The 26,408-nt window shown below is 38.7% G+C and overlaps 1 protein-coding gene across 1 annotated transcript in view; it reads left to right on the top strand.

Annotated features, from left to right (window-relative positions):
- Positions 1-26,408, top strand: part of LOC108425965 (aryl hydrocarbon receptor-like) — a 55,357-nt gene that overhangs the window by 26,267 nt on the left and 2,682 nt on the right. The window contains exons 3-10 of the mRNA XM_017695072.2: positions 7,178-7,293; positions 9,733-9,822; positions 14,080-14,209; positions 16,684-16,814; positions 17,154-17,356; positions 17,548-17,657; positions 20,281-20,422; positions 20,664-22,152. Of these exons, the coding sequence (XP_017550561.1) occupies positions 7,178-7,293; positions 9,733-9,822; positions 14,080-14,209; positions 16,684-16,814; positions 17,154-17,356; positions 17,548-17,657; positions 20,281-20,422; positions 20,664-22,152 (2,411 nt within the window). The remainder of the gene's footprint in view (positions 1-7,177; positions 7,294-9,732; positions 9,823-14,079; positions 14,210-16,683; positions 16,815-17,153; positions 17,357-17,547; positions 17,658-20,280; positions 20,423-20,663; positions 22,153-26,408) is intronic.

Here is a 26,408-nt window from a genome sequence, read left to right as displayed (position 1 = left end):
ATAATTAAATGGTTAAGATGTAAACAGAGTCATTCAGAGTGGTTTGGTGTGAGAAACTAACCTAACTAAAAGTCCAAATTGTTCTCAGTGTAGGTGATTTGAACCAAATGTCCACCTCTAAAAGCTCCCTCACAGAAAGTTATTACATGAAATGGTTATGAATATGCTGCCTGATGTATGAGATACTCTTTTATGACATGGTGGAGGGATAAATGCAGGGTGTTGTGAGGCAAAATAGTCCCCAAATAATTTCATACTTATATTTTCAGATTTTCAACTACTTTACCATTATCAACATTCCATGTAAACACTCAGAAGACATGTGTAGGTTTGCTGGAGGTTTTGGGCAGTAAATAAAATTGACTATATCTGTGTTGTAGACATGGTGACCCCTGGTTCTTATCACCACCACTGTAAAGAAATCTGCGTTTCTACAATGAACCATTTCGTACCAAACCATTCTGAACAAATGATAACAGTCATAAAAACCAGTAACATATTGAAATGTGTAGAGCTACCATAATCCAAAGTGTAAATAGTTTGTAAACAAACAAGTTGGGTTATGAGACAAAATATATATTTTTTTTGTTATTAGAACATCAAATTACTTACCAATAAAAGATGACGTCACAGGTCAAAGATGTATTTATCTAGTATCTAGACAACTAACAGCCTGATTTAATCACAGAACCAGGTTATAGCAGGTGTGGGTTGCTTCCAGTGTCCGTAAGTTTAATTTCCTAATTTGTACATTAATTATTGCTCATTTTAATTTTTTAAACTCATGACTTCATTAGTGCACATAAGAATCTATAGGGAGCAAAGCGCTGTCACAGCTTGTTTAGTGTGCTCCATTTCACCCACGAAGCCTTCTGATCCCATGCGATCATCTTCACAATGCACACTGACCCAACACAATAGCATCAATATCCCAGCAGCTTACTTGAATGGGCAAGTGGATTTGGCAACAGAGCAGGAACACCAGGGGTGTCATATAGACTCACTCAGTCACTCATTGTATGTCAATAGCACACATACGCAGGGCTTACATACACTAGACTAAATATAGACCAAGGAGGACACTAAGCATGATGATGAGGATAATGAGGGCCTGACTCTCTGGCATTTGAATTGGATGAGAAGCTGCAGGGCTATTACTAAGCTCATGACTCACAGCTAACAAGGTGTAAACAGCAACATGCATGCTGCACACACTGAGGCTTCATACGGGAGGTCCATCTTATGACATTTTCTGATTAACTGACAGTTTCTGCCATTATTTTCCAATTAATTTTGAAAACAAATTTTGCAAATGTATTATTACCGTAAGTCATGCAACTCTCAGCTTCATGTCCATGTTAGGTATGAGTTATTCACTTCTTAGCATCAGAGAAAAAAAGCAGGAAACTTATATTGAACAGAAAATTATACAGAAGCTGCAACAACAAAAATATAATATTAGGTGTTTCAGTGTTTAGTGTGTCCACTCATTACCTTTATTACAGCGTCCGTTCTTTTCAGGAGACTTAAACAAATCTGCAGCCACACCTCCAAAGTTCAGTCTTAGAAGTTGGTTACTGATAGATTTGTTATTATACTTAGGTGTATTGGGCATCATGGGCAAACATGTAAATTACAGTAGGGGTGGGTGATATGGCAAAAATATTATATCATGATACTTCAAGACATTTTCACAATGAATGATATGTATCATGATATTTAGTCTTTCTGGGGTGAACAAACTAAATAGAACCTGTAATGCCACAAAATACTACTACTAATGTTAGCACTAACAACTACTACTAACAGTGAAACAGGCCTAATTCTGTTCTCTTTGTAAAGAAATATGTAGAGTAAGTGTTCTTTTTAGTACTGACAATATCGATGAAATTCAGAAAAGTGTATTGTGACATAATTTATCACCTTAATGATAAAATATAGTCATATTGCTCGACCTTGTATCACAGTAAACAAAGTTTATGTTTTCGTATGTCATATTGTATATATTTATATATATATATATATATATATATATATATATATATATATATATATTTTTTTTTTTTTTTTTTTTTTCCCCCAAATGAATCTAAACCTTAGATCCTTAAATGTGTGACGGGGAGCGAGGAGGTGGACGCACGTGCTGAGATAGCGAGATTTATTAAGGGCAAATCCAAAATCAGGGTCGAGACAGTCCAGGGTCAATGAGCCAACACGGATAGATCGGGGAAAACACAGGGCTTAAATACATAAGGGTAACAAGGGACAGGTGCAAACACAGGTGGAGACAATCAGGGGTGGAGTCATGAAACGAGGGGGCAGGACTAGAAAACCAAAACAAACGCACATGGACAGGACTGGGAAGGGCCAATCGTGACAAAATGTACCTCTTTTTGTTAGTTAACAGTTCATTTTGTTGGTTAATTCACATTTTTATTAACCAAAGAAAATCTAAAAAATTTTTATTGTTCAAAATAATTTAAATAAATATTTTTATAATTAAGTGACATAAAGTCAGTTCTGACTCTTGGTGACAGTTTGGATAATATCCTGCCTTCTGTTGGGGTCTTCATGCTTCTGTATGGCTCATGTATGATTCGAGGTCATCCTCGTCCACTTTTATGTTCAACAATTTCAAGCATAATGGTCTTTCCCAACGAACTTGTTCTACTCAGAATATGTCCAAAATAAGACCCTCAGTTTGTTTTTTGAGCTTTGAGTGAGAGGTGCGGTTGATTTGGTTGAAGCTTGATTCATTTGTTCTCTCAAAAGTTGCCAACACCAAAGTTCAGAGGCTATATTTTTCCTGTCTTCCTTGTTTATTGTCCAGTTCTTACACCCATATAGAACAACAGAGAAGACAGCCTAGACAATCTGATCTGATCTTTGTCTGTAGAGATGATGCATTTGAAGATCTTTTCTTTCATCCTTGTCAAATCTGTGTTGTATTTCTTAAAGTAAAAACAAAACTGAAAAATATATATTTAAAAAATTGTCAATATTACTTTCTAACATCTGTCCCCACGGGCCCAGCAAAAACTCTGTTAATTTCACATCTGACTGACGTTAGATACTTATTCACCAGCTTTTTGTCCAATTTCCCATTCTGGCACAGCAGTGAAATTCTGGCACCTGTACTGATGTTAATATATGTTTCCTGCTAATTCCTAATGCTGAAAGATGAATATGTTGTACCTAATGGCCGTTATGACTGGACACTGACTTTTGGACAGTACTGTATCTTTTGGTTTAAAGTTGGTTTGAACACCCAAAATGTTTGAGTGCTGATGAATACTGCCTTAACAACACAAGGATAGTATTTGTGAGCATTTGCTAAAATAAAAGGAGAGCTCCCTCGGTTTTGCAGTTTTTATTGAAAAAAAGGAAGATCTGCACAGATTCTTATGTTAAGTTATACTCATTTATTAAAAACAATTTGAAAAAACATGTTTCCCCAAATCTTGTTCAGTATACTTTGCCAGTGATACATTATGTATTAAGCCTGCGGAAATATGGACTTGGACTTGAGTCAGGCTTGAGTCACAAATTTGATGACTTGAGACTCGACTGGATAATACTTAAGACTTGCACTTGAACATCACCAGGCACGAGACCCAAAGTGCAAGACCGTAGGGAGTCATCTGACAGGACTCTGCACAGTAACTTATATTTCATGAGAATGGATTCCTGTCGTAACTTTGATATACAGCAATGCTACATTTGGTTTATTTTATTTCAGAAGACGAGTGAAGTATCAGAATTCAAGTTTGCCTCGATAAGCTAGAAACAAATGAAGCATCGATAGCATCAATAAGCCCTCACTTATTTGAACTTCCCATTCTGCCTTAACTGCCTCACCATTTAAGGATGAGCGTTTCTTCCACTTTGGGACTCAAGTCGTCAGCTTTGAACATTCACTGTCATTTTGCTGTCTTTTCTGGAAACTTTGTTCAGCACAGTCATTTTGGCTTCTGTTGTCGTCTAAATTTTCAAATTAGCAATTATGTTTAGCTTGATCAGAAAATATTAGCTTCAAATGTAAAGTTTGTTCAAACTTTTTCATGTACTTCTATTGCATTAGTAGTTGTGTATACCATTAAGTCTGTCATGGTCATCCATGTACCCTGGATTTTGTCTGTTTTTATGGAAAGGTAAAAAAAAATTTATATTCAGCCACACTCTACTAACATGCTGCCGTTAAAAGGCTATTTTATTGCTACCATCGCTTTTGGTGTTCAGTGTTGAAATGGCTATACATTAGCTGAAGATTGACTTGTTTCAGAGATTATAACTTAGGACTTGAACAAAGACTTGCCTGTATTGACTTGGGACTTGCTTTGAGACTTGCCTCTACTGATTCAGGACTTGACTCGGCACTCGAGTGTCAAGACCTGAGACTTACTTCTTACTTGCAACTTAGTGACTTGTAACCACCTGTGCAAGCCTGAGATATCTGTGCACATGAAGTCTGAGTAATGTTGAGTAATGAAACACCATCTGCCCCATTAATTCTCTATGGGAATGGGGTCATGGCATCCGCTCTGATCACATCCTAACACGAGCAGCTAAATGTGAACAAAACGGCCTCACAATGGCATTGTGGCACCGGGTGTCATGTTCTTCACCCCTCGCCGTCTTCTTCTCAGTTTTCTGACCTTCTCAGCTCTTTGTGGAGCTCTCCAAACAAAAGGCCAGGCTTCGAGTCCTCTCAGCGGACCCTGTGAGCACATCGCGTGGCAGGTCAAAGGTCGCAACGGGTCAGGACTCAATGCTCTGGTGGGACACAGAGATTAATGAGGGCGACCTCCCTCCTTTTCTCTCATGACGTCATTGCTCCCTGCTGGCAGCACCTTCCCATTGACATGTAGCACGCAGGTTAGTGGATTAGCACACGTAGCATTTTTAATCCAGTGGAAGCTATAGTAGTAGCCAGCTTTGCTTTGTTGAATAACGTATTACTGCTTGAGTCTTTAAGGGGAGTTCTGATCATCAGAACCAAACACATAAAATATTTTAGCAGAAAGAATAAGAAACACTGTCCTGAAAGATTTCTTAAACTCACGACCAACACAACCGACCACAAAAGCTTTCACAGCCCACAAGAAGATTTAACCACCCCTATAATTTTTCAATACAAACAGATATAAAACAATAATCAACACAGCCTATTGAATTTCAATTGGCTGTAATTATATATATCACATACAACACCAAAGAAAACCCTACAATTTTGTAGCCTTTAGACATGATGAAGTAATTGCATATTATCAGAAAATAGAAACATTTATTGTATTTATTGACTTGACATTTTGTATTGACTTAAAACAGAAAGTTTTAGAATCTTAAAAAATAAAACTAAGAATAGTTATGACAGTTCTACAGAGCTCTGCTGGTGACATCCTGTATAAATAAAATTAATGTGTGGCCACGACTTAGTAAGTTGTGGGAAGAAGATAATTAAGCCATGGCCATCACTTAGTAAGGGCTTGAGAACGAGATCCTAATGTGTGGCTTAATGAGATAATTAAGTCCTGACCACAGCTTAATTAAGGGCATGATCTCGTTCCCATGCCTTACTAAGTCGTGGCCACATATTATTTTTATTTATATGGGATGTCACCAGCAGGGCTCCGTACAATTCATGATATTAGGTTATGTCATGTCACTAAGAATGTCCTGCCGCCATTTTGGTAGGTGAGCTGTAACTCTGACTGTGCTCTGATAGAGTTTGTCTCCTCACCATTACTGCAGCTGCAGCCCTGAAGGTGGATGAAGACCAAGCAAAACAGACCACGAAACCATGAAAAATATGATAAGATACATGGAATCTTTAGGTGATTTAGATCTGGAGTTGGCTTTGAATGTTCCGTTCCACCTTAAATTGTGCTGCATTTAAATTCAGATGCCTCACAGATAATAGAAATTTTAATAAAGAGCTGGCGAATAAGAAGCCAACATCAAATCACAAAAGATTTTGTCGTTTACTTCAAAAAATGATCCTTAATCAGGAAAGACCTTAAACATTCACTTGGAAATGTTTAGCCCCCGGAGCTGCTGGACTGCTGAATGCATGTCACTGACTGATCTAACGCTGTGTCGACACACAACACACCTCTGTATTTTACCTTCTACACTAGTGAGTGCACTCAGTAACAGTGCTGCTGTACTGTTTTTACTATTCAGTGTGCTAGTATGCAGTTTGGGACGCAGCAGAAGCAATACAGAAGGAAATCTCAGCTGTTTAGATTTCTTTTGTTATCAGTACCACAACCAATCAACTACAGTCAAGGCAAGTTTTAAACCGAGTACCCCCAAAATAGTGTATTACTGCCGGGATTGTTATGGCTTTGTTACCTAATAACAAACAGCCACTGCACTGCCAAATGAACTTGCCTACCAAAATGGTGGCAGTGTAGTTGTGTGATGTCCTTGCAATTCTATAAATTAAAATTAAGGAAGTAATAAATTATTATCTAAATTCTGCGCTATTTCTAGGTCGCTGTTCCAGCTACGTAAAACTGACTATGTTAAGGTCATTATATAAAATGGTCAGATTTGTTTAGTCTTATTTTTTTCAGTGAAGCTCATGTTCAGCTGACTTTCAGGTGGATTTGATCATCAGAGGCTTTCTCACAAATGTCCGGAGTCCATGTAGCATGAGTGCACGCTGCCTTTAAAGGAAAAAGGGGACAGACCACCAAACAAAACAAATTAAAAACTTTGGAAATTCATGTTAATTTAAAGATTCTGCGTTTTATTTAGATTGAAAAGCTGATAATGAAATTTGCAATGGAAAGAATGTATGAAATTAGAAAGGCATGAAAAATATGAAGCATTTTATCTAATGGTCTCAGACGTTTGGACCCCACTGTGTTTAGTGATATAATATTATTAAGAGAATATTATAAGGGTTGATTTTGTTGGATAATAGAGGGATTCACATGCAGCATGTTTGAACCTATGAATGTGGTTCAAAGTCACTGTAATGGCGCCTGTATTTGGACAGCTTGCTTTTAAGGTGGAAACTAATTGGTAGCGAGGCTGAGGCTGCCTGAGAGCGCAGTGTGTGTAGTCTACTAAACATAAAGCGTTCTGACATTCACAGCAGTGCTTTGTAAACATTATTACAGTGATAAACCTCTCTCTCTCTCGCTCTCTCTCTCTCTCTTTCCCACAGTTGCCCTGAAGAATCACAACTCCAGTGGGGCGACTGCCAATGTTGGGAACTATGACAACGGCAAAGCTGTGGGATTTACAGGCCGTCAGATGCCAGAGGGTGAACTCCTACTGCAGGTCAGAGCATTGGGCTTGTTAGCACCGCCAACCCAACGTCAGTCCATTTGCATGTATGTGGGTGAGAGTGTTTTTGTACATTTTCAGGTCTAACAGGAATAACTGTGTAGAATAAAAACAGGGAAAACAGGGATAACCTACAATGTCAAGACCAAATGAAACGGTTGAGGAAAGGGTTACACTTAGAGAATAGGTATTACATAGGCCCAATCCCATTTCTTATTTTTACCCCTACCCCTTGTTTACAAGGGGTAGTGGTTGAAATCTTCCCCCTATGAAATGGGACAACCCTTCAAGAACTGGATACATCATCAGTTTTTGTCAGTGACTTTTATGTAAACAGACGAGACAAGGTTTTCTGGCCATTTCCTATATGCCGCCTCCAGCTGTGGTGATCTCACTTGTGTGTCACATGACATGACAGGTGAATCATATTTAAAATAGCCTGGAAAAAAACAGCATGTGTTTTCCTGCTTTGTCTCCATACTATAGCAATAATGGTATATCGCACTGACATTTGCCATTTATCTGAAGGAGATAGCATGGGCGCTCGCGATTCATTCACAACTTCAGTTTTACGCATCGTTCAATCAAACGAGCCACCGAATAAAAAAGAGCACAAACAAAAAACTACATCACTTCATTAACAGCTACTAGCGCTGCTCTGTAGGTGTCCCTGCCTGTCTGCAGTGACGGCAGAGGAGGGGAAAGTTCAGCTCCTCACTGCTTAAATACATTTAGGGCATCATATACCTTAGGGCAGTTGTGGGCTGGAGGTTAGGGAGCTGGCCCTGTGACCGGAAGGTTGCCGGTTCGATCCCCAGGGCCGACAGTCCATGACTGAGGTGTCCTTGAGCAAGACACCTAACCCCCAACGCTCCCCGGATGCTGTGGATAGGGCTGCCCACCGCTCCGGGCAAGTGTGCTCACTGCCCCCTAGTGTGTGTATTCAGCTTTGAACTCAGCTTCTTGATCGGATTTTCCCATTCCACCATAAATGGTGCAGCAGTTACGTTCTGGTACCCAAAGTTGCTGCACCATTTAAGGTGGAATGGGAAAATCCGATCAAGAAGCTGAGTTCAGCTTCATGTCACCGAAGAATTCTTGGTGGAGATAATAAATAATTGCCCCCTTCTCTGAAGGTATTAAGAGATACTTTTTTGATCCCACAACCGGGGAAATTACACCTCTGTATTTAACCCATCCGTGAAGTGAAACACCGCATACACACTAGTGAATACACACATTTAAGGTGTAACGGGAAATTTTGCTAGGTAGCGACTGAGACATCAGCGTATTACTAGCGATTTTTATGCGTGTTATGAAGGAAATGACCATAAAACGCTGTCACAATGGTTCTTACAATACAGCGGCTTTTTAACAGAGAAATACTCACGTTTATGTGTCTCTTTGGTCACTTGTGCAGCCATCTTGCCGATGACTCGCAGGATATTCTGGGAATTTTCTCATAACACTGTTTGTAGTGTGCCTCTGAAAAATCTCTGTTTAATGGGCCACGTAGCTCTAACACTTCACCCTACCCCTCCATCTCAACAACGATCAGGACAACCCTACCCCTAGACATGAACGCACAACACGGAGGGGTAGTGCTAAGTGTTAGGGGCAAGGGATGAAATGGGATTGGGCCATAGAGTCTATACATATATTGGCCTACATACGGAACATTTATCCACCATTCTCTGCGACTCACTTATGAAACTTTGGTATGACACGGAAAAGAGTGGCGATTTAAGCGCTCACTTCAGTGCATGAAATCAAGTGCCAGCCTACCAGCACCTAATTTGCATATAATTTACATGAAACATGCCCTAATTCATAGCACCAATAAAATAATAGCACTCAGCACTCACAAATAACACATTTTAATGCTGTATCATTGCAGTCTATGACACTACCTGTGTTTTCTATTGTTATTTTGTGGGCAGAGTCAGTAATATAAACCAAAAGCACAATGTAATATGTCTTTAACTGGAACATGGAATAGTTGCAGCATTTATTTATACCAATGTGCATGTAAAGTAAGTGCATCCCCTTTTGTACTGCACACATTATTAGAAATTGTCTTATTTAATATTTTTATTCTGATTGCTGCTATTTTTTCAAGTGGTTAAACTGTAATGGTCAAATGTACACATTATCTTACCAGATGTAAGTTAGATCTTACAGATATGCTAAAGGTAAAATACATGCCTAAAAAAACTGTTGGTGAAATTTGCATGTTAATTTTTTCAGATTTGACTGTGACTGCTTTAGGCACTGAGCTTCAGTGACTGTTGGTGTAGCTTCACTCTTTTAATTGCAATTTTTACGGCTGCATTATGTTACGTCATATGTACAATGTGACTGAATGTAAATCATTTATCAGATACATTTAAGTGCAAACGCTTAAAAGTGTCATTTATTATGCTCTGTTGACAGGCCCTGAATGGCTTCGTGCTGGTCATCACTGCTGAAGGAATGATATTCTATTCCTCCCACACCATCCAGGACTATCTGGGCTTCCATCAGGTAGTGAGCCCCAGTTTCCAGCAGGCCACTTTCTTCTTCCCACATGAAGTTATAGTTTCATAATTTGGCAAAAAAAATCATTTACACAATTCTTCTTCAGTTCTTCAGTGTGGTGGATCAGCCAAGACAGGTTTAGTGTCTCAGGTTTGCTTCTTGAGTTACATGGCGAATCACATAGCTGCCTCAAATCGTATCAAACTGTTAAATGCTAAAGTGTTTGGACCCCTAACTAGTCCCAGGCAGCTACTTCTACCAGCTTCTCATGCTTCATCCCTTCTAAATGAACATGCTGACGGACAAGCAAGTGTGAGGATGCAGCTTGATCGTCTTTGGGGATTGTAAATTTACTAAACAGCATTAAATGTGGCAGCTTCATAATGTCCTCCAGTATGTAGGACATGTTTGCAAACAGGGAAGCTCTTGTGGCAGTGGATCATTGGCTCACTCATTAAGAATGCACTGAACATGACGTACACATTAGCATATGGCCTCTGGTCATTCTGTAGCATGTACCGTGTTGAGCGGGTTGTGGTCCTTCTGATCAGATGCTGCAGTGTGTTTGTTCAGGAGTGTATAATGTGGACATTAAGAAGATAAACTGATGGGATTTGGCTTGTACATTTTGAAATGAAGGCCTAGAGCTTGCTGGTGGCTATTATGTGCATTATTTATTGAATCCTCTGACTGTTATGAGGCAGTTCTGTTAACTCGCCTCAATGCTGGTGTAAGGACCTGCTTTTACAAAGAGTGACTATAAGTAGAGCAAACAAATTCAGTCTCAGTTGCTTTTTTATAGAGAATAAACACCTTTGAGTTGCAGACAGATTTAGATCATTAGAACAGCTATTACTATGATTAAACAAAACAGATGATGTACTTATTGTACTACCGGAAGAGGGAATGCTCAGGCTTTTTATTTATTTTATTGCATCTGTAACCCTACAGAAACCTCCATTATGCCAATCCAGATAGATATTGTGCCAATGTATGCATGTATAAATGCTTTTGCAAATGCAGATTTCTACACTATGCCTTAAAACTGCTGTTAAAAAGTTTGCAATCAATGTTTTCAACAATATAAAACCAACTAGGTTGTAAAACAAGTTGTTCTACTGTGCTTGTCCTGTATAATTCCATGGGTTTCAAATAATTTATAGCACACAATAAACCTGTAAATAAAAAAAAATGAAATGTTAGATGTGTCCAGAATTAAGCCTGGAGCCATAGAAGATACTTTCTCTAGATTGACAAAGCACTTCTTGTAAGTCGCTCTGGATAAGAGCGTCTGCTAAATGCTGTAAATGTAAATGTAAATGTAAGATACTAATATAACTGAGAAAGCTCTATAGCTCCATGAATTACCAGGGGCCTTTTGATGAAATTTGAACCCAGCCTGATACTGACCAGTCACTTCATTAAGTACACCTCCCTTTATCTATACTCACTGTCCATTTTATCATTCATATATATATATATATAACCCCAATTCCAATGAAGTTGGGACATTGTGTAAAACATAAATAAAAACAGAATACGATGATTTGCAAATCCTTTTCACCTTTTCAACATATACACCACAAGGACAAGATATTTAATGTTCAAACGGATAAACTTTATTGTTTTTTGCAAATATTCATTCATTTTGAATTTGATGCCTGCAACACATTCCAAAGAAGTTGGGACAGGGGCAGGTTTACCACTGTGTTACATCACCTTTCCTTTTAACAACACTCAATAATAGTTTGGGAACTGAGGACACTAATTGTTGAAGTTTTGTAGGTGGAATTCTTTCCCATTCTTGCTTGATGTACAACTTCAGTTGCTCAACATTCCGGGGTCTCTGTTGTCGTATTTTGTGCTTCATAATGCACCCCACATTTTCAATGGGAGACAGGTCTGGACTGCAGACAGGCCAGTCTAGTACCCGCACTCTTTTACTACAAAGCCACGCTGTTGTAACACGTGCAGAATGTGGCTTGGCATTGTCTTCCTGAAATAAGCAGGACGTCCCTGAAAAAGACGCTGCTTGGATGGCAGCATATGTTGCTCCAAAACCTGTAGGTACCTTTCAGCATTAATGGTGCCTTCACAGATGTGCAAGTTACCCCTGCCATGGGCACTAACACACCCCCATACCATCAGAGATGCTGGCACACCATCGGAGATACTGGCTTTTGAACTTTGCGCTGATAACAATCCGGAGAGTCCTTTTCCTCTTTGGCCCAGAGGACACGATGTCCATGATTTCCAAAAACAATGTGAAATGTGGGCTCATAAGACCACAGGACACTTTTCCACTTTGCGTCAGTCCATCTCAGATGAGCTCGGGCCCAGAGAAGTCGGCGGCGTTTCTGGGTGGTGGTGATATATGGCTTTCGCTTTGCATGGCAGAGTTTTAACTTGCACTTGTAGATGGAGCGACAAACTGTGTTCACTGACAGTGGTTTTCTGAAGTGCTCCTGAGCCCATGTGGTAATATCCGTTACAGAATGATGTCGGTTTTTAATGCAGTGCCGCCTGAGGGATTGAAGGTCACGGGCATTCAATGTTGGTTTTCTGCCTTGCCGCTTACTTGCAGAGATTTCTCCAGATTCTCTGAATCTTTTGATGATATTATGGACTGTAGATGATGAAATCCCCGAATTCCTTGCAATTGCACGGTGAGAAACGTTGTTCTTAAACTGTTGGACTATTTGCTCACGCAGCTGTTCACAAGCAAGGATGGGGGTTCACCACTTTGTGAACAACTGCATGAGCCTTTCAGGGATGCTCCCTTTATACCCAATCATGGCACTCACCTGTTTCCAGTTAACCTGTTCACCTGCGGAATGTTCCAAACAGGTGTTTTTTGTTGCCCTTGTCCCAACTTCTTTGGAACGTGTTAGGCATCAAATTCAAAATGAGTGAATATTAAAAACAATAAAGTTTATCAGTTTGAACATTAAATATATATACGACCTGTTCTTCAGTGGTCAGAGCAGGTATTAGTAGGGTGGTGGATCATTCTTTGCACTGCAGTGGCACTGACATAGTGGTGGTGTGTTACTCTGTGTTGCACTGTTAGAAGTGGGCCATCCATAGCAATACTGCTGAACCACTGACCATTGAAGAACAGGGTGAAAGGGGGGCTAACAAAGTATGCAGAGAAACAGACAGACTACAATCTGTAATTACAGAGCTACAAAGTGCTCCTTGGTACATGGAGCTGATAAAATGGACAATGAGTGTAGTAGATACAGTCCAAACCACACACACACACACACACACACACACACAAAAGCCCCCTTCAGGAGATCAGCTTGGGCTTTATGGGGGGGATTAGAACCCATTGAGGGGGATTGCCTTCAGTTTAATGTGCTAAGGTGGCCTGCCCTGATCTGACCTCATCTAACAGCACTTTCAACTCAATGCTAGGCGAACAGACTATAATAGTAGGTAACAGCAGGCCTGAATAATTTAGGGAAAAAGTCTAATTTTGATTTTTTCTAACATTATTTCTACATATTAAGCTCCAGGACTTTTTAAAATCATTTGTCCAGCCTTTAGGTTTGAACACTGTTACCAAGCTCTGTGTTATTCAGTAAATTTTTTCCACTTAATGTTGTGAAGACAACATTCTTTAAATAGTATGTTTGTAATAGACTCATTCATCTGTAAAGCCTAGTGTGCAGTTATTAATCGTGGGCTATGGTCACTGACAGCTGGTGTTAACTGGTATAAATATAGAGTTTGGTCGCCTCCTTTCTGAATACTGTTTATGGGCTCAAGTTAAGGTAAGGCCAGTTTATTTACACAGCCTTACAATTAAGAAAATACAAAGATAATTTATATTTAAATTGAAAAATGTAACAAATTTGCAGGGGAAAGCATAAAATGTAGCCTGTGAAATAAAAAACATCTCATGGGACATTTTTTATCTTTATTTTTATTTTAACTCCAGTTCTGGAAACATATTTTAAGAGAACACACTTTTCATACACATCTTCATGTACAATTACTGTTTATATGCTGAAATTAACATATTGGAAAAAAAAAATCAATAAATAAATAAAATGTGGTATCTGCAAATGTACCACATTTCATATGGCATGTTTATTTTTTACAATATGGTAACTCAAATAAATAATACAAAATAAATAAAAGCAAATACATAGATATTGTAAATATATATTTGCATATATGTTTTCTTACAACTAGAAGCAGATGTATGTGGCAGCCCATCACTCTACTGAGAAGTGTTTTTAATTTCTCTCTCAGACTGATGTCATGCACCAGAGTGTGTTTGAGCTCATCCACACAGAGGACCAGCAGGAGTTGAGGAGGAACCTCCACTGGGCACTGAACCCCCCAGTGATAACAAATCAAACATCTCTGGAGTCTGGCCAAGGTAAAAAGCTTCTTTTTGGTCCATATTTTTGATAAAATAAAGCAATAAGCCATGGAAGACCATGCATTACAGTTTACCATGGTTAAAGGAAAAGCAAAATCTGTCCAGAACTTCAGCTCCAGCCCCTCTGAATTTTCTCCCCACAAGAGGCCATACAGTGATTCACGGTTAAGGAGGGTTGGTAGATATCCAACACCTATCATTGAGAGAAAACGTCCAGCTAGCACAGAGGCTCTCCCTGATACTGTATTATACTGAGAAATACAGTTCACACCCCTGCTCAAATGATGTTTTGTTGATTTTGTGCAAATATGTTAACACATCTTCTACAGGGAACATACTGAAATATGACTTTTTTATGAAAATTCGTGAAATTGTAGTGCGAAAGTTTTGTTTACCAACTTAAAATATAACGTGCCATAACTTTTGCACAAGCCATAATTTTATTCCTCAATATGTTAAGTAATTGTGCATTAAAATGTGCAGAGGTGTGTCCACTGTAGAGGAAATGTTAACTTATCTACACTTAGTAAATCGACAACAACATGAAACAACACGACGGTACATCATGGCACTGAATGAAAATGGTGCTGTGGCTTCCGATTCACGTTGACTTTAATGATAATCTGAATCATTTTTCTGCCAAGAAACAAAATAACTAGACTTATTAATACATAATTCAGTTTATATGTGTGTTTCTAGCTGTATATTAACAGCTTTTAGAACGGGATCTGATTAATGAAATACTAAATATGCAACTGGATTGTTGACCTCACAGCAAATTGCTTAACACGTTGCATTCAAAACAATCCTCTGTCTACAGTTCGATACATGAATGTTGTGTATAACTTCCTTATAAGTTTGCAAAGTACATTGTGGGGCTGGTTCCTTAACAAAACCCTGTAAGATTTGTCAAGTCCAAAAAGAACTAACTTACGGAATTGGACGAACAATCTTATTTGTAGTTGAAGTAGTGTTGTGGTAAGACTGTCCGTCACAAGCCTTACTCAACAAATGAACTGCAGCTCTCAGTATAGCAGTGCTGGAATGGTAGCATGTGATTTTGTCACCGTTGGTTGAACACGGTCACATGGTATGCTAAGACTGGTGATGAGCCCAGGGGCTAATTACATAAAGACTTTGCAGAAGCAGAGAGCCTCTCAGGTCAGCTTAACCCAGAGAGTTCCATAACAGTAATGATAACTATAACAGTACTGATTACTATAAGCAAATCTAGCCTTCCTCTAACACACCTTCTCTGCTGCTTTACAGAACAATGTAGAACAGAGGCGCACTGCACTTGTCAAGTGAAATGATCCTAAATGTAGTCAATATTTTTAATATTTCTCTTTTTGAGATTATTGTAATGTCGTTTTTCATTATTTGCTTGTTTTAAGTGATTTTTTTGACTGTATTGGCAGATCATTTTGCTAGGTGTAAGAAATAAGCTTGAAATAAGCCAACTTATCTGCCAATATAGTGAGATCGTTTTATTTACTGAAATCATTTAAAACAAGTAATGTTTTAGAAATGTCTAGAAATAAGTATAATAATGTCTAGAAATAAGTATAAATAATATAATCTTATAAGGTTGCAACGGTACCAAAATGAGAATTTTTAGATATATTTACTAAAGATAACTTCACTTGCCAAGATAGTGTTTGTGGATCCTAGAGCACAGAATCCCACACAATTTGTTGACTTTCCTGTTCAAGTACACCTTATTCAACTCATCTTCTACGCTGTGCGTTTAGTATGGACCATTTAAAATGTTTCAGAAGCTCCAAAGTCTTATTCATCATTCATTCATCAAAGTTCATCATGATATACAGAGCTATTTATCTGGGCAGTAAGAAAAAAAAACACTAACATTAGAATAAATAATAAATAAATAACATAAAATACATAAACTGTGGTGGTTGGTTAGTGTAGTGGGTAAAACCTCTGCCTTCTACACTGTAGACTGGGGTTCAATCCCTGACCAGGGCAAGCACCCTACACTATACCAATAAGGGTCCTTGGGCAAGACTCCTAACACTACCTTGGCCTACCTGTGTAAAATGATCAAATTGTAAGTTGCTCTGGATAAGAGCGTCAGCAAAATGCCATAAATGTAAACTACAGTACAAACAATGCCTTGTAATGCTTAGCGAATCAACCTTTCATTTAACTCAATAAGGCTTGCTGGTAGTGGCACTTACTGCAATGGCTAGAATGTTTGCTCTTTTTATTATATTTGTCTATGAAAAGATGAATAAGTTGGACAACAATAATTTCTTGTTCTTTATTGCTTAATTCCTTCATTCTTGAAAATGTATACGTATCTAGTACTATGTTATGATAAAAAAAATACTGATTCACAAATAAAGCTATAATTTTTGTGTACTATAATCTGAAGTGTAACAAGATCAAAATAAGAAACTACTGAGTGTTTAACTGAGATTTGATTCTGACTCAACATCTTTCATGCTCAGATGCGCATAGTTCCGGCTCCTCTCAGGAAACCTACAGCCCTGAGCAGCTGCCTCCTGAGAATTCATCGTTCCTGGAGAGAAACTTTGTGTGTCGCTTCCGATGTCTCTTGGACAATTCTTCTGGATTTCTGGTAAGGTTGTAGAACATAACCAAGTGGTCTCCAAACCTAGTTCTGGAGAGCTACCTAACTGCAGAGCTTAGTTCCAACCACAATTTGCCGCCTGATCCAGATAATCAACCTCTTTCCAAGTCCCTGATTGGCTGGAACTAAACCTTTACCTAATAACAATGCATGTTGCCATCGTATCAGTTAATCTGTCGAACAATCTGAAAAGAAAAATATGGCATCTCGATCTGCTTCATTATATAGTCATGTGACGTGCATATACATGTATTCATATGCATCAGTACTGCCAAAAACAAGCATTTCATAATCATGATCAAAGCTATCATCTCCCAATGTTTTCAGGCTCTGAATCTCCAGGGTAGGTTAAAATTCCTGCATGGCCAGGACCACTTTGGAGAAGACAGAACCAAAACACCACCCCAGCTGGCACTGTTTGCAATTGCTACTCCACTCCAGCCACCGTCAATCTTGGAGATTCGGACCAAGAACATGATCTTCAGAACCAAGCACAAACTGGATTTCACCCCCATGGCTTGTGATGCAAAGCAAGTTGTGTTCAATCTTGTCATAACCCATACAATCACCACTGTAAATGACTGGCAAAGCTTTTTGTTTGATCATATTGAGGGGAAGGAATTTGTATCAATTTTTAAAATGATATATATATATATATATATATATATAATTTTTCTCATTGCTATACATTACATAAACCTTTAGATTTTTTCTTTCACAGGGGTAAAATTGTCTTGGGCTACACTGAGGCTGAGTTGAGAGTTCGGGGGTCCGGATACCAGTTCATCCATGCAGCAGATATGCTGTATTGTGCTGAAAACCATGTTCGAAGTAAGGCTCTTCCAAGGTTCCCAACCTTTTCTGACTCACCACCCACAAAACTAATCACAAAATCTTCTGCCACCCATAAGGTCATTTGAAATAAGAAGAGAATACAATAATCAATGTGGGCTGTCAATGTTACTTGATTTCATATTATGCAACACAATAGACACTAAAAATAACTGAATATTTTCTGTCTTCATGAGTTAGCTGATGTTGTTTGGCAGCTACCAAGTGCTGGATGACATGCTGAGGAAATGAAAGTTACTAAAGGTGATCTGGCTGAGTTCAGGTTGAGATTCAGATTTGTTTAGCCTCCAACTGATGATATAATTTGTTTGGCTTCAAAGCTTTTTTTGAAAAGATCTCTGAGCATTCAACATAAAGCAGCATTAACTCAGTCGTCAGTTCTCAGACATGTGAATCTGAAAGGCCTTTACACACCGAATGCAATTTATTTGTGTAGTATTTTCAGATGACAGTAAATAAAAAAAATCAAACACGTGTAAAACTGATTTCTTGCACACTCAATCTGATTTTTTTGAATGGTAAAAATGCAACATCATTTTTTTGCACTAGATTTTGGCTGGTGACAAAAAAATCACTGACCCATCACTGTCATCTCTGCTATTGGCATGATGGCAGCTGCACTGTTAAAAATGAGAGGTCAGCTCAACTCAAAATGATATAATAACTGATTGCATGGCTTTTCTTGAGTTGACTCAACTTGACGACACAGGAGATCACACAACTCAAACTTCTTAGTTGAGTCAAAAGTTCTCATAATTTGTAGTTCTGCATCTCAGTTGGGTAAATAAAAGGAACTTGTTTTTTATACTCAACATCCTCACTAGACAGGACTCTTTCCATCACACAATCCTGCTAGACATTTTTCCTCTTGGGTGCTCACTTACAGGCAGCTATGACATTGCTGGGGCTCAAACTCACAACCTCATGTTGGAGTGACAGCCTAGCCCACTTCACCATTCAGGAGAACTCAAAACAACTTAGATTTTGTGTCTACAAATGTTTAATACACTGGGGAAAATATTTGTTGTTTTACCTTTAAAGCATGGCATAGTCTCATGTGGTGCAACCATTTAATAACTCATCCCAACATTAGTTGTGTGTTTGAATCCCAGTAATATCAAAGCTGTCCATATCTGGAAGCCCAAGAGCAAAATATGCGAACCGGGATTCTGTGATAGAAGGAGAGCCAGCTAGTGGGGAAATTAAAAGTAAAAAGGGGAAGTAAAAGATGTAATTTCAGTTTTGTTCATCTAACTGAGATGCAAACCTAGAAAGAGTAGCTGGGAGAATTTTTGACTCAAAAGTTTAGGTTGGATGAACTGAATCAACTCAAGAACAGCCATGTAATCTGTTACTGTATGATTTGAAGTTGAACTGACTTCTTATTTTTTAGTGTGTGCCTCAGCAACCAGATGTTTTTTGACAAACATTCAAGCTATATCCAAAAGCTATCATAAAGTTCCAGCTCTTGAATGAGATACTGAAACTCTGTGTGCTCCTACTTTTCCAGAACGGAAAGAAGCCCACCTAATGCCAGCATTTGCCCATTTTGTGAAGAGCATAACACATTGCATATCTTTGTCACCTGAACACATTATGCCTATTTATTTATTTTTGTTCCTCACTGCTATATTTTTCTTCACTATGGTTAATACTTTGCTTTCTTGGTTCACTCAATCCGAGATATGGTGGCTGTTTCATTTGTAGGTGGCCCACCTTCTTTTGAAATAGCTGGATAAATAAGCATTTATCCATGATAGGTGAGTTCCAAATGATTGAAAACAGAAGCAATTTTCTTTCACTTGCACTGAAAATGTAAGCACAGTGAGTATGTTGCCTGATTAATAAGTAACATTGGTCTAAATATGATGTTTTTTGCAAATAAATATCATTTAAAATAACCTTTGGTTCAATATCTACATATTGTTAATCAAATTTGTGGCTTAAAAAAAGGCCACGGCTGCCTAGTAGTACCACTACAGCCCACAGGTTGAAAACCACTGCTAGATTTCACTTTATCATGCTGAAAAAACAATACCACTTTGGTCTCTATTCGCTATATCATAATTCATAGTACTTATTACATGTTTCGCATAAATAATCATTTCAATTCATTATTATTATTATTATTATTATTTTTTTTTTTTCAAAATGAAATGGTCCAAAAGAAACTCAATATTTAGCTGAAATATATAAAGCGGAACAGAAAACAAACAGTAACTATTTGAAAACAGTATATTATTATTATTAAGTCTTAATCAAATTCAGAGTACCTAAAATACTACCAGTCCAAAGAGGTCATCAAGTTTGATGTCCCCCCAGGCTCTAGTAGAAGTACTCACTAGTTTATCCCAAGTAATCCCTTTGGATTATGTGGCAGATTGTGCAAGTCTGAAGAACAACTAAGAAATGGAGACAAAGAACATTCTATTAATCTTTGGACATAGCAAAACCAGCTAATTCAGTGGTTCCAAGAACTGCATGTAGGTTTCCACGTTTCAACACGTACACAAATAGCATATGGAGAATGCCTGAGAGTCATTTCTTTTGCCTTATATGGGCACTTCCTCTGGCTAACATTCTCAAATTTGTACTTTTGCAGTGATAAAAACTGGTGAGAGTGGATTGACAGTATTCCGGCTCCTTACCAAGGACAACCGCTGGAAATGGGTCCAAGCCAATGCAAGACTAGTATACAAGAATGGCAAACCTGATTACATCATTGCCACCCAAAGACCACTTCTGTAAGACAACTGTCATCAAGCTAATTTTACTTCCTTTGATATAGTCATTGTTTTGTTGCATTTCAAGAGGTTTCTGATCCATGATGGACCAACAGGAAGTAATAAATTACATGCAAACAGGATGTCATGATGGTCTCTCCTAAACTTGTGCCACATTGCAATTTGCACTTGATCTGATGTCTGCACAAAAGGTAATGTTACAACACAGAAGAGTAACTGTCTTTTCTTAACTTATCTCTAGGGAGGAGGAGGGTGGTGAACACTTGAGAAAACGCTCTATGCACCTTCCCTTTACATTTGCAACTGGGGAAGCAATGCTCTACCAAACCAGCCATCCAGTAGCAGGATTTAATGAACTCCATCAAGGAAACGGAAAGATCAGTAAATCAAAAAAGGGGCGGACTGATAAATCCTCTGAGGAAGCTCTGGATCCTTCTTCGTTGCTTGGTGCACTGATGAGCCAAGATGAATCTGTTTATGTATGCCAGCCAGCTGTGGAGACCAAAATAACATTTCAGAACAGCCTGTTTGGCACATTGGAAACCCTACCTTGCTGGTCTGAGAGTGACTCTGGGATTCTTAGGAACTGGGATCAAACAGGTAATGACATATTGGGTCCAGAGCCACCTGACACAAGTGCTGACCCACTATTAGCCACCTTAGACTCTTTGGCCCTAAGCAATGATGTTATTGGTGGTTCAGAGGACTGCTCCAATGGAGAACTGTTTGGAGCTCTGGAGGGCCTCGGATTAAGCGCGGAAGACCTGGAGCTGCTTCTTCTTGATGAGCGCATGATTCAAGTGGACATGGACCCAGATCATGTTCCTACTCTTGACGACCTTCTCACCAATGATGAGATACTGTCTTTCATACATGACTCTCTTGAGCAAAAATGTGAGATGGAAAGCCAGTTGCCCTCTCCAGCTTCTGTGACTATGACCACCTTGGTGCCTGAAACCTACACCACATCGACGTCTAATGTGCACGTCCCATGTATACCTCTTAGGCCACCTTGTGATCAGCGACCCATTGTCCACCTGTCCCAACAGATGCAACTGCACCTCAGTCTGAGGCACACTCCACCAAATCCAGACAACCTGTCCCAGCATGGAAACCAGTCAAAGAAACATTTGGAAAATGGACTTGCACTCCATACTGTGACCAGCACCAGGACACTCAGTGGCCAACAGACTGTTCCAGACAGCAGTACCTCAGTAGTCAAAGTTAATGCCAAACAGCTCTTCCATTTACAACAGTACCATCAACAGCAACAGCAGTGGCCTATACAACAAAGCCAGTCTTCCCAGTCCCACCATCCTGTCACTCAAAACTGTAACATCAATGGACTACACACTGTCAATTCAGGTCATGCTGTGAACCTAAACCAAGAGCATGGCTTCTGTTACGACAGTCAAGCACACACAACCATCAGTGTCCCTTGCCTTCACAATGGACACACATCAGTTCATTCCCAAGTGGATGAATACAATATGGCTGATATTTCTTGTATGAATTTTGTAGACAATGGACAGTTGTCTCTGGAAAACGGAATTCACGAGGAGACCACAGTTCCTTTGCATCAAAGGGTTGATCAGAAGGAGCAGCTGGCCCAAATGTTGTCTAGTTTTTCACAGCATATCCTGTGTGTTGGGCAGACTTGCGGACACGTGCCCTCACAGGACCCTTTCGGAATGTTTACCTCAGAGCTTCAAGACACACAACAGAGCAAGGTAAGGGAAAAGAAACTGAGGACATAGTGCAAAATAAGGAAAGTGTCCTAATGTCAAAAGAATTAGATTGAATGCAATTTCATCAGGCATGGTTAGATGCGTTGCTGTGATACTGAATTAAATCAAAATTTCTTCATAATTAAATGGTTTACATCCACTTAAAGCATCTCAGAGTGGTATGGTTTGGAATGCTCCATTCTAGAGAAACTTACAGTCTTAATTGTTCACATTGGTGGTGATAGGAACCAGACGTCCACCTCTAAAAGCTCCCTCACAGAGAGTTGTTACATGAAATGGCTATAAATATGCTGCCTAATGCCTCAGACACTGTTTTACAATAGTTTTCAGATTTTGGCCTAAAATGTATTTTTTAAATCTATTGCTGGTGGTAAAATATACCAAAGAAACCTTTTTTTTTCAGATTTTCCACTATTATCCCATCATCAACATTTCATATAAATACTCCGACATGTGTAGGTTCACTCAGGGCTTTGGATCGTAAATAAAATGGCTATATTTGTGCTAAAGACATGGTGACGCCTGGTTCCTATCACCACCACTGTAAAGAAATCAAATTTTTCTTTGGTCATTTTTCTTTGTACATCTAAAAGTGTAGGTGCCTCTATTTCAATGTTTTCTAATTACAGTCATTGTGAATCTTCATAGCACATTTTTATTCCCAAGGGAAACACGGTAAGACCTTACAGGAAGGACAAGGCAGTGTCTTGTAAGTCATTACAGGAAAACAAGATTTTTTTTTCATTTAAATGGTATGGTATGACAAATCACGCTAAATATGACCAGGCACATGAAGGTAAAGCTGACTTTAGTGATTATCTTGTCAACTGGTCTTGCTGACAGGAGCTATGCTGGTCTGTTTTTAACAAGCCACTGTTGGCATTCATGTGAGTTCGCTGTAGGATCACAAAGCCTTGTCTTGTTTCAGAGGAAGCTATGTTTAGGAGTAAACGCTACGGGTGGAGTCAACCAGAACAGATGCACAATGAAAACGGGGTCATTCTATTTCAAATCTAGAGCATGTACATTACAAACTGCACATGCCACAGTCTACTAACTGACCAATTGAAGGGTCGGTCCCGTGTTATCTGCTAATTCTGGTGCTGTTAATTGATCATGCTTAAGCACAACAGTAATCAGAAAACTACTAAATAAGAAAGTTTGTTTTAAAACTTGTAAATTACTGATTTATATGTGTGTAAATAAAATACTATAATACTACTAATACTATTATTCTATTATGTCTGTATAGGTCTGGATAGATTTGACTAATTATGTAATATAGATTTGATTTATAGTGCTCCAGTCATTCTAATTCTTTGGTATATAGTAATGGTTGTTATTATATAAATACAAATATTTACTTGTCCAAGCCTGACTGAAAATACATACATACGATGTTAACACATACCGTCCTTGAATATACATTTAAAATTACACAGAAGCCTCAACAACTAAATATAATATCAGATGTTTCAGTATTTGTTGTGTCCACTCTTTACCTTTATTATACCTTCCATTCTTTTCAGGAGACTCATTTTCAGTTTCTCAAAGAAATCAACAGCCACACCTCCAAAGATCAGTCTTTGAAGAGGTCTGGACTCTGGGGTTGGTCAGTCCATTGGGCTGAGAACACCAGCAGCTGCTTTATTTCATGTGTCTCCTTTTCTCAGTGAGGGCTTCTTGAACAGATACACATCCTTTCAGACCCATAGTGCTGAGTTGTCTTCTCATTTACATTTACATTTATGGCATTTGGCTGACGCTCTTATCCAGAGCGACTTACAGTTTGGTCATTTTACACAGGTAGGCCAAGGTGGTGTTAGGAGTCTTGCCCAATGACTCTTATTCATATAGTGTAGGGTGCTTCCCCTGGTGGGGGATTGAACCCCCCTCACAGTGGAAGTGTGGACAGAAACAGAACAGTAGAGCTTGATTTTCTCCTCTCTCTCAAAGGTGAAAGCTTTAAGTGCTGTTTGTCTGATGGGGACAGTTTTTGTGGTCTACCAGGTCTTGCAGGTGGTTGTTAGGAGCCCCATTATCTGTAGCTTTAATTATTTATTTCACTTTTAATTTTTGGACTGTTGCTCTACAGTTTTTTCCATTTCATTTCCTTACAGTAGTGAGTTATGATTATGGGTTGTGGATTATGTTAATATTTACAGTACTGTGGAACCAAACACATCAATCAAAACATGATTTTGCAGCACTCAGAAAGCATAGGTTCATTAACTTCATTAATGCAGAAAATGTCATGATATTGAACTTGATCCGTATCAACCATCCATACTTAGAATGGTAATCAGGCATATTATATTCCTGACTTTAGCTTGATAACATTAGCTAAATACTAACATAGGTGTGATTAAATAATATAATATGTGTGGTAATGTGTCATTTCCACTTAGTGCAATACGTTATTTCAAAAATCTAATATGAAGACAGAAGGAAATAAGTACATGTAGCTCAGCAGATTCACCATGTGAGTGTTCCTCCCTTTTTCTCCTGTGACCTACAAATGCGCCCCGCTGCAATGACCTAAAAAAGCGTCTGACTGACAAGCGGGGGGATGCCAAGAGGAGAGGGATGGTAAAAGAGCGAGGGTGAAAGTGGGGACATGTCTTGTGTGACAGTATATGATGAAAAAAATACACTGTCATCTCCAAAATGACAACTTTCCAATAAAAGTAAAAAACCTACTTTACTTTTAATGTAAGCCAATGGAAACAGACTTTTTTCCTAGTCATTTGGTCTATGAAATTAACACACAATGTAAAGGGCAACAGGCTGATGGGAGATGGTAGGGAACAGGAGATGGTCCAAAATGACAAAATGACATTTCTTCCTTAACCTCCATTAAAATTTAAGAACACTTTCACAGAGTGGGGTCCAAAAGTGTGTGACCACTGTTGAAAATGCTTCTCTTTCGCATTATTGTTTAACTTAATACCATGTTTTCTATCACAGATGATATGATCAGGATCACAAATCGTATAGAATATTCACATGAATTTCAGAATTTCTTAGTTTTTGTCAGCTTTCTCCTTTTTGCTTCAATGACGATGTGCATGTGAGGTGCATGGACTCCGAATGTTTGTACAAACGTGACCTAGAAACAGTGCTGAATTTTGAATATTTATTTTAATTGTCATAACTACCTCTTGTTTAATTCCAGGGTTAATATGTTAAAGTACTTTTTGAGCTGTATAATTTATATATATATATATATATATATATATATATATATATATATATATATATATATATATATATATATATATAAATATATAAATAAACATACACACATATACAGTGTATCACAAAAATGAGTACACCCCTCACATTTCTGCAGATATTTAAGTATATCTTTTCATGGGACAACACTGACAAAATGACACTTTCACACAATGAAAAGTAGTCTGTGTGCAGCTTATATAACAGTGTAAATTTATTCTTCCCTCAAAGTAACTCAATATACAGCCATTAATGTCTAAACCACTGGCAACAAAAGTGAGTACACCCCTAAGAGACAGTTCCTGAAGTGTCAATATTTTGTGCGGCTACCATTATTTTAAAGAATTGCCTTAACTCTCCTGGGCATGGAGTTTACCAGAGCTTCACAGGTTGCCACTGGAATGCTTTTCCACTCCTCCATGACGACATCATAGAGCTGGTGGATATTCGAGACTTTGCGCGCCTCCACCTTCCGCTTGAGGATGCCCCAAAGATCTTCTATTGGGTTTAGGTCTGGAGACATGCTTGGCCAAGTCCATCACCTATACCCTCAGCCTCTTCAATAAATCAGTGGTCATCTTAGAGGTGTGTTTGGGGTCATTATCATGCTGAAACACTGCCCTGCGACCCAGTTTCCGAAGGGAGGGGATCATGCTCTGCTTCAGTATTTCACAGTACATATTGGAGTTCATGTGTCCCTCAATGAAATGTAACTCCCCAACACCTGCTGCACTCATGCAGTCCCAGACCATGACATTCCCACCACCATGCTTGACTGTAGGCATGACACACTTATCTTTGTACACCTCACCTGATTGCTGCCACACATGCTTGAGGCCATCTGAACTAAACAAATTAATCTTGGTCTCATCAAACCATAGGACATGGTTCCAGTAATCCATGTCCTTTGTTGACATGTCTTCAGCAAACTGTTTGCGGGCTTTCTTGTGTACAGACTTCAGAAGAGGCTTCCTTCTGGGGTGACAGCCATGCAGACCAATTTG

This window comes from Pygocentrus nattereri, chromosome 6 (genome assembly GCF_015220715.1).
Source record: "Pygocentrus nattereri isolate fPygNat1 chromosome 6, fPygNat1.pri, whole genome shotgun sequence".
NCBI lineage: Eukaryota > Metazoa > Chordata > Actinopteri > Characiformes > Serrasalmidae > Pygocentrus > Pygocentrus nattereri.
The sequence above is the reverse complement of the archived record's forward strand: the minus strand, read 5'-3'. Positions and strand labels throughout refer to the sequence as shown.